At 47.1% G+C, this 9,754-nt stretch overlaps 1 protein-coding gene across 1 annotated transcript; it reads right to left on the bottom strand.

Moving 5' to 3' along the window:
• Positions 1-2,934: 2,934 nt before the first annotated feature.
• Positions 2,935-5,834, bottom strand: LOC100347689 (melanoma-associated antigen B1). The gene is made up of 3 exons (XM_051827657.3): positions 5,710-5,834; positions 4,821-4,883; positions 2,935-4,483 (listed from the first exon to the last, which is right to left on the bottom strand). The coding sequence occupies exon 3, from the start codon at positions 4,431-4,433 to the stop codon at positions 3,399-3,401; it is 1,035 nt and encodes a 344-aa protein (XP_051683617.3). The 5' UTR covers positions 4,434-4,483; positions 4,821-4,883; positions 5,710-5,834; the 3' UTR covers positions 2,935-3,398.
• Between the last annotated feature and the right edge of the window lie 3,920 nt (positions 5,835-9,754).

The raw sequence follows: 9,754 nt of genomic DNA, 5'->3' as shown, positions 1-9,754 counted from the left end.
TGGCTATATACTTTTAAGATGGGGGGAGTGTAGAGAACTTGCATACTGGTTATTCACTCCCTAATTGCCTATAACAGCCAGGTCCAGGCCAGTCTGAAGCAAGAATCAAGGACCTCCATTTGGGTTTCCTATGTGGGTGGCAGAAAATCACGTTCTTGGGTCATCATCAGCTAACTCCGAGGTACATTATCAGGAAGTTGGAACACAAATGTAGAGCAGCCAGGACTCAAGCCATGCACTCTGATATGGGATACTGGCATTAGAAGCAGTGGTTTAACCTGCTGTGCTATAATGCCTGTGCCAGCTTTTAGTGTTCATTTTATTTATTGTCATCTCTGTGAAAGGCAGCATGAAAGAGAGACTCAAATGTTCCAACTGCTGATTCATCCCCAAATATCTACAAAAGTCAAGGCTGGGCTAGGCTGAGGCTTGAAGCCTGGAAACCCATCCAGGTCATCCAAGTGGGTGGCAAGGGCAGAAGCACCTGTGTCTTTATCTACTGCCTCCCATGATGCATTTTCAGGAAGCCAGATTGTAAGCAGAGTAGCCAGGACTGAACTCGTTCTCTAATTTGGGAAGTGGGTGTCCCAAGCACTGTGTTAACTCACAGTGCCAAAACACTCACACAGGAATAATTTATAAGACTCTCCTAGTGTTTTGAATGTGGCTTATTTTCTTTCTGCTTTCTTTCCTTCAGGTGGGAAAGGTCCCTGGGAACCATATTAGGCTGTAGGATATAACCTGCTATATTTAGTGATTATATCAATACCAAACATGCAAAACTCAAATTTTCATTAGTCATATTTTAAGCCAAGTATACTTGACAGAAAGCAACAACACTTGAAAATGAGCTTGACCTTGATTGGATATAACAATGAACTTAATTCCTCGCTGATGAAGACATACCATGACTACCCCTTGAAACTGTTAAGAACAAGTCTTGAATACCATCTTCAGCTCCTTTTTATATTTGTGGCATAGCCTCCTCCAGCATTACAGAACAGATTATCTTTTGGCTCAGATGTCTTAGTCTGTTTTTGTTGTTGTAACAGATTATCTGAGACTGGGTAATTTGCAAAGAATAGAGGTTTGTTCCTTTAAATTTGAGGGCTGAAAGTTCAAGATTTAATGTCCAGCATTTGCTGAGGACCTTCTTGCTGTCATACCATGGCAGAAAACAGAACTGAGAGAGAGCGGGAGGGAGATGGAGAGAGATGCCAAACATATCATTTCATTGGGAACTCACACAAAAATGAATTGTCTTCTGGGAAAACAACACTAACCCATTTGTAAGGGTGGAGCCCTCATGGTTCTAATCACTTCCCATTAAGCCCCACCTCCCAAAACTTGTATTAAAGATTAAATTTCCAACTTTTGGGGGACACATTCACAGCAGAGCCATCAGGAAAGTCCTTCTAGCCGGCGCCGTGGCTCAATAGGCTAATCCTCCACCTTGCGGCGCCGGCACACCGGGTTCTAGTCCCGGTTGGGGCGCCGGATTCTGTCCCGGTTGCCCCTCTTCCAGGCCAGCTCTCTGCTATGGCCAGGGAGTGCAGTGGAGGATGGCCCAGGTGCTTGGGCCCTGCACCCCATGGGAGACCAGGAAAAGCACCTGGCTCCTGGCTCCTGCCAGGATCAGCGCGGTGCGCCGGCTGCAGCGGCGGCCATTGGAGGGTGAACCAACGGCAAAAGGAAGACCTTTCTCTCTCTGTCTCTCTCTCTCACTGTCCACTCTGCCTGTCAAAAAAAAAAAATAAAATAAAATAAAATAAAAAAAAAAAAAAAAAAGAAAGTCCTTCTTACAGAAGGATCCTCCTGACCTCTGAGACCTGCCTGATTACTTACCCATTCATGATCTGGACTCCTTCTAGTTACCAGTGTCTACTAGGACTGGAAGTGAGTAACCCATCTGTTTACCTCAGCCTGGGGTTTCCCAGGGTGGAAAGGGACAGGACTGTGTGGGTTCCCCTCAGTCCTCAAAGTCATGACACTGAATATTCTGGTGACCCAGAAGAATGTCCCTCCATATGATAACTTTTGATTTGCAGAGCTCACCTAAGAGGATGCAGGGGTTGCCTCAGTTGGATGCAATTCTCTGTGGTCAACTTTGGATGGCAGTAGTGAGGGATTCTGTGGTGTCTCTGCTTTCACTATTTAAATGGTTACTTAAGTCCTCAGGGTCCTCACAGTGACACTTGGAATGACATGAATTCTCTGTGGTAACCTGTGGCTGGCCTCTTAGACCAAGTGCCTTACCTCCTTTAGATATCCTATAATAGTGGGACTCATGCACAGATCCAAGGTTAGCAGCTGGAGCTATCAGTGGCAGGGCTCTGTGCGGCCCTTTCAGTTGTGAGAGGAGTAACAAAAGCTTAACTTAGGATCATGAATTTTATTCCTGGGGGGATTAGTTTTTCTTCCTATGCTGAAGGGGGCTTTTCCCATTACACCAAGGCCCTCACTCCATTGAGACTACTCCCTGTGGAAAAAAGAGCCACTTCAGCCAGAAAGCTCTGCCCCGGCCTCCCAGGAAAGACAGCAGGGCAGGACACTGTACTTTATCACTGTTCTGGAGTGAGTAGTCTCCTCTCTCCTTATTGAGGATCCTCATGTTGACCACTGAGCACACCACAATTCCACCGTCCACAGACCTGAGGCCACGCTCCTCAGAATAAAGCCATCACCTTGCTGAAATATCAGATGTCAGAGCTACATCTGGCCGGCTGTTGAGAATATTTATGTCCTTGGAAGTTGCCTTGATTTTTTAGCAGCCTTGTTTTAAAATCTGTTTTTTATTAACTCATTCTGATCTCATGTCATATTCTACTAAACTGAGGAAAGTCCACCCTTGAGAGTTTTTTTTTAATATAGTAGAATAGACCATGTGCAGTGAATGAAGAGAAAATTAACATTCTTAAACAAAATAAACTGAATATCTTTTATTAAAACTAAAGAAACATTGAAAGGAATTATGCAAAGAATTAATCATTGTACATTTCTCTTTTCAAATGTATGTCAACATTATCATTTCACTGTGTAGTTCTTTTACATTTCCATGAACATTCCTATCACACTACCAAATTAACTTATTCTGTAGTAAAAGGAACATACTCAAGGTTTATAAATTTGTCCAGACATAACAAAATTCAAGTATTGAACATGAAAAACAGAAATAAATTTGTGATTCATGAGATTAAGAAACAAAGACTGTGATACAATGTAAGTTTTCAATTAAAAGGAATATTTATAAAATAACACAGAAAACAAATATAACAAGTTACTAATGTAACACAGTAAAAGATTAAATATCTATTTTGTCTCCTCCTGTTTCTGCTATTTTGTACCACAGAGCATGACTACCCTTTTCAACCAAAGTGAAAAATACTGCTCAGACCTCATTAGGTGTGGGAGGACCTGCGGGACTTGGCCTTAGAACCCACCCTGGACCTGGCAACCGTGGAGGCCCTGCCTGCAGCTTGCAGTCCTGCCTTCTCTTGCTCATCTCTTAAAGCCTCCTCATAGAGATCAGGGTAGCAGCGAGGGACAGTGTCATTGATCTTGGCCAAAACTTCCAGGACTTTCATCTTGGTAGTTTCAGCATGTGCTCTGGTACCCCACAGAAATTCATAGGATGGAGGGTTGCTATTGGGCACCTGACGGTACTCCAGGTAATTTTCCTGCACCAATTTGGTGATGAGCTTCTCGGGTTCCCCAAAGATTAAGTGCCTCCTCCCAGCATAGATCCCCAGAGCATTCAGGAACTCCCACATCTCCGCCTCAGTGGCACGGTTGCCATTCATAAAGATCACGCCCAGGAGTGTCATCAGGAGACCTGTCTTGGGCAAGCCCTGGTTACCATGCAGACTACTCTCAGTGGAGAGGCCTAGCTTGCTGACAAGGACATACATGTGACTACTGGGATTGACTTCCTTCAAGTCAAGCCCAAACACCAGCTCAAGACGCTCAGAGGTTTTCCTGAGGATCTCAGGAAAGTGTGCCTTATACTTTCTGGTGACAACCTTCAGCATGTTTGCCTGCATGATGGGCTCTTGGTTATTATATTTCTCCAGGAGGAACTGCACCAACTGATGGGTCTTCCTGGACAGAGGATCTCTGATAGATATCCGAGCAGAAGGTGCCTCCTTGGAAAGGCTTGCCTTTGCCCCACTTTCAACACCTACATGAGAACATGCATCAGAAACACCTGCATCAAGAGAGCTAGAGGGTTGACCTCCAAGTACACACTGGGAAATACACGATGCAGGGGAGTTTGGGGGAACACCCACCCCAACAGGAGAGGAAGGAACAGAGGGAGAGAGATTCTCTCTTTCCTCTTCCCCAACGGCCTGGGCAGCCTTGGCACCCTGGGTAACAGTGTGAGTCTGCAGGCGCTTCTTGCGAGCTCGGAGCTTGCTCTTCTGTCCCCGAGGCATGACCACTGCAGGCGGCAGAGGGCTGGCAGCAGAGCGGGCAGGGCAGGCACCTGGATGGGGGAGAGTGTCATCGTGTGAGCACTGAAGTCGAGGTCCTCACCTCGTCCATGGTGGGAGCTGCGAGTGCTCCCATCTGCTGCCCGGAGGCTTCCCCTTCACCTCAAGGCTCTCACCTCCCATGGAGTTGGAGTTCGGCCATGAGGGGCAGCCTCAGCCTGATAGAACTGCCCTGGAGTCTGTCTCCAGGGCTGAGAGCAGGGGCAGGTCAGGAAGCTCAGCTCCCGCATTCAGGAGCCGCTGTTCAGTCTTCCCTTAACTTCCTCCCCTTGGCCACCACTGTGTCTCTTTACTTGAGACCCGGCCCCTCCCGCCAAGGTCAGCGCTTACCTGACAGGCAGCCCCGGGAACCGAGTGTGGACCTCTTGGTCCCACCTGCGTGGATTCTGCAAACTGGAAAATGCAAGAGCGAGTTGGGGTCTTTGGGGTTCCGGAGCTGCCCTGGAGGAGCCCCAGATTGTCTGTCCTCAGGCTAGCTTGTGACTCTTCCCCGACCAGAAGCCTCCACTTGGCTGCTATCCTTGAGGAACTGGGCGGCAGTGGGGTCAGAAAGATGTCTATGCCCGGGCTTCCCCAGGGGACAGTAAGGAAGGATTCCAGGGTGCCTGGGTGCCGCGCTGTGTGAGCATGGTCCCGGCACTCAGCAGGGCCCTCAAGCTGATTGTGCCCACGCTGTGGAAATCGTACTCTGCTGGCCTGCCGCCTCCCCCTGCAACTGAGCTCCCACACCCCGACTCTCTGGAGGAGACTACGCGGGCGCATCGGAGTCCTCAGACTCAGCGGGCCCTCCCAATGCAAGGTCCGGGGTTCCGTGTAGCGCCGTGCCGCGCGCGGCATGGCCGCTTCCCCAGCCCAGCGGGTCCTGGACCCTCGCCCTGCCTCTGCTCTTGTGGCTTCAGCGCCGTGGGGCCCCCCAAACCCTCAGGTGTCCCGAGGATTCCCTTCCTTAGCTGCAGAGGCCTGGGCTAACCCCTTCAGCGAGCCGAGTCCAACCCTGGAGTAAGCCTTTATTCCCTAGGCCACCATGGCGGAGAGGGAGCGGGAGCAGGCCGGGTGGGGTGGGGGGGTGGGGTGGGGCGGGGGTGCCGCAGGGCCGAATCCCGCCCGGGCTCTGGGCGCGGTGGGCAGATTTCTCGTGCTTCCTCTTTCTAGGGGCAGGGGTTGTGGGTTTCGGCAGGGTGGTCCCCACACTTGTAAGCCAGGTAACGCGCCGACACACCTGAAGAGACCTGTGAAGATGCCTCAGATGGAGGCCGCACCTCTCAGGGCAGCACCCCCCAACGGCCTTTTAGGCGGAAGTGGGGGTGGCCACTTCCGGCCACGCCCTCTGGCCCCTCCCCAGGGCGGACAGGGCGGTGCTCTGGGCCGCAATTCCTTCCTTCCTTCCTTCCTTCCTTCCTTCCTTCCTTCCTTCCTTCCTTCCTTCCTTCCGGGGAGGGAAGTGTGGAGCGGTTCGGGGTTCGGGGTTCCGGGTTCCGGGTTTGGGGTTTGGGGTTCAGGGTCTCAGGTGGGGCGTGGTCCCAGAGAATTCCAAGCATGCTTTTGTTGTCAGGCAGCTGGGCCCGAGGCTCCTCTCACAGCTGAGCCTAGCCAGCCAGCCTGAGACCTGAGCTCTCATTTTCTTGCGGGCGCACCATTGCAAGTCCAGTGGAGCCTGAGCCCTGCGGTGACGTGTGGGTCCTCCCGAGGCTGATGGGGGAGGTGTGCGGCTTTGTGGGGTCCATCTTCGGGTGTGGATGGTACTCTCGGTTCTCTCGCACTGTATCATCTGGACTCCTCGTTGTGGGGGAGCCCCGCTTCTCTGCTGAAGGGAGACCAGGCCTCGACCCACGACCTCCATTACCTGAGCCACCTGCTGTGGAGTGCAGGTGCACCTCATGTGACCACCGCTCCCTGGGGCCTCCAGACCTGGCTGCTCTGGGTAAGTGGCTTAGGCTGTGGGAGGGCGGACTGGGAGGGAGCCAGTTTCTTTGGAGCTGTGCAGCCTCTGAGTTCTTGCTCTAGGTTCTCCTGCCCACTGCTGGAATTCGCCTTCTGATGGGAATCCGTCCCTTTTCTCCGCCCGTGCCAGCGAAATCCCCAAGGAGTGGGCGTGGGCGTGGGCGTGGGCGTGGGCGTGGGGTCTCCTTGTTGAGACAACTGTCTCTGTGTGTCCTTCTCTCCACAGGACTGGATGTTTCAAAACGTTCAGGGAAAAAAGTTCTACCTTTGTTACATGTGATAACAGAGATGCTTTGCTTGTAATGTGTTCAGTTCTTTATATGCTTTTTGATGATGATTAATGAGTCACTCTTCATGCGGTTCCAAGCTTCCAGGTGGACCTGTAGTTCTAATTCAGGTGGCATTGCTGTGTTGATAGCCCACACAGTACGGGTGTGTGGGGTCTCAGTTGCTGTCTCAGAGTGCTTCAGTGCAGCAGGAACCACAGTAGAAGAAACCAGGGTCCCTCTTCAAATCTTTCCCTCCAGCTGTTCCCGAATGCTTCTGTCCTGCCTTCCCTTCATTTAGGTTACCACCACCCACATGGATGTTCTAACCCAATTTAAACCTAGTATCATTCAGAATTTTTGTTTTTTATTGCTGTTGTTCATATCAGTTTTTCTTTAATTTTATTGTTTATATCAAAACTGTTTCTTTTTTCTTTTAGGTTAACATATAATAGTTAACTATTGTAGTACTTATAGGATACACTATAACATTTTAACAGATACACGGTATGTACTGATCAAATCAAAGGAACTAGCCTTTACATTTCTTTGTGTTTGGAACCCAGTAAGTCCTCTCTTCTAGTCCTTCATACAATATATAATAGTTTATTGTAAACTATATTTACTCATTGTGCTGTGGAACATTAGAACTTCTTCCTTCTATGTGACTTTGTTTCCATACAAATTATCCACGTGATGCATGAGAAAATAACATGGACAAAGTTTTTTAAAGTCATATATATTTTTTAAATTATACATTTACCAGTGTTCAAGCCAGTTTGTCATAGGAGTTTTCTGTAGATAAACTACGAAACATCTTAATCTGATGCACTTAATCGCCTTTATTTTTTTTCGTTTTGGTGTTCTTTTTGTACATGTAACACTTTTATTTATTTATTTTAATTTTTATTAATATCATGGGAACAAATTTCATGTATCCCACAGATATATTTTTAAGAACATAATGATACTCCCACCCTTCTCTCCCTGCCTTGCTTCCGTTCTTTCCTCCTTCCTTATTTTTCTTTTAATGTTTGAAATTACATACTTTGAATTTATAATAGCAAGTGTAACCCTCCACTAAATAAATAAAGTAGAAAAACCACTGTTGCTGAGGTGTATAAACAGTGGATATAAACAATAATCGAATCTTTAAGTGTCAGTCTCATTCATAGACATGTCTTTTTTTTTTTTGTACTCTATATATTAGTTACAACAAACTAAGGAAGATGTGATGTTTTTCTTTCTGGAACTGGCTATATCTCTAACCTAATTGTCTCCAGTTGCATCCATGTGTTGTGAAAGGCAGGATTTTATTTTTTTAAGCAGCTTAGTAGTTTTCTATCAGGTATACGTATCATTTCTTTTTTTTTTTTTTTTTTTTTTTGACAGGCAGAGTGGACAGTGAGAGAGACAGAGAGAAAGGTCTTCCTTTGCCGTTGGTTCACCCTCCAGTGGCCGCTGCGGCCGGCGCACCGTGCTGATCCCATGGCAGGAGCCAGGTGCTTCTCCTGGTCTTGCATGCGGCTGTAGGGCCAAAGGACCTGGGCCATCCTCCACTGCACTCCCTGGCCACAGCAGAGAGCTGGCCTGGAAGAGGGGCAACCGGGACAGAATCCGGCGCCCCGACCAGGACTAGAACCCGGTGTGCCGGCGCCGCAAGGCGGAGGATTAGCCTAGTGAGCTGCGGCGCCGGCAGGTATCACAATTTCTTTATCCAGTAATCAGTTGATAAACATCCAGGTTGATTCCCTGTATTAGCTATTGTGAGTTGAGCTGCTATAAACTTGTGGGCATAAATAACCCTTTCCAATGCTAGTTTCATTTCCTTTGTGTCAGTTCCCAAGATTGGAATGGCTGGGTCATACGTTAGATCTACTTTCAGATTCTTGGGGAATCTCCATAATGTGTTTTATAATAGTTTTGCTAGTTGACATTCCTACCAATAGTGTATTAGAGCACTTTTTCTCTAAACCCTTGCCAGTATTTGTTATTTATTAATTTTTGATGATAGTCAATTTAACGTGAGTGAGGTAAAACCTCACTGTGGCTTTGATTTGCATTTCTCTGATGGCTAGTGATTCTGAGCATCTTTTCACATGTCTGTTGACTATTTGTATTTCATCCTTTGAAAAATGCCTGCTCATATTTTTAACCCATTTCTTTATTTGTTCATTATGTTGTTGAGTTTCAATAGCTCCTTGTATATTCAGGATATTAATGCTTTACTAAACATATAGTTTGCAAATATTTTCTCCCATTCTGTGGGCTGCTTCTTTACTTGGTTGAATGTTTCCTTTTCTGTGCAGAAGCTACTTAGATTGATATAATCCCAGTTGTCTGTTTTTTTTTCTCTTTAATATCCTTGTTTCTGGGGTCTTATCCAAGAAGTCTTCGCCTATGCCAATGCCTTGCATTGTTTCCCCTATGTTTTCCTCTAATAATTTGATGGATTCAAGTCTTAGGTTTAGATCCCTGATTGATTATTAGTTGTTTTTTGTATAGGGTTTAAGGCAGGGGTCTTTTTTTTATTTCTGCATGCAGAGATCCAATTTTTCCAAAAGCATTTGTTGAAGAGACTGTCCTTTCTCAAGCGAATGATTTTAGCTTTTTTTTTTGTCAAAGATTAGTTGGTTGCACCTGCATGTGGGACCTAGAAGAGGCTTCTGGCTTCAGATCAGCCCAGCTCCAGCCATCGTGGCCATTTTTGGAGTGAACTTGCAGATGGAAAACCTTTGTCTTTGGCTTTCCCTCTCTCTTTCATATAACTCTGCCTCTCAAATGAGTAAATAAAAATCCAAAAGAAAATAGTTGGCTGTAGATGAATGGAATAATTTCTGGTGCATTTATTCAGTTTCGTTGGTCTACATGACTATACCAGCACTCAGGGAACTCTGAGCCTCTGAAGAGAGACACAGCGTCTGCCCAAATTTCTGGCCAAACCCCCTGTCCTATCACATAGTCACAGAATTCCCACCGTCACAAGTTGCAGGGAATCCACTCATAGTAGTGCGAGTCTCCCCATTTAGAGAGATAGCCATGGTGTTCCAGAAGCCA

This window comes from Oryctolagus cuniculus, chromosome X (assembly GCF_051225735.1).
Source record: "Oryctolagus cuniculus isolate XC-2025 breed Fujian yellow rabbit chromosome X, ASM5122573v1, whole genome shotgun sequence".
NCBI classification, from domain to species: domain Eukaryota; kingdom Metazoa; phylum Chordata; class Mammalia; order Lagomorpha; family Leporidae; genus Oryctolagus; species Oryctolagus cuniculus.
The sequence above is the reverse complement of the archived record's forward strand: the minus strand, read 5'-3'. Positions and strand labels throughout refer to the sequence as shown.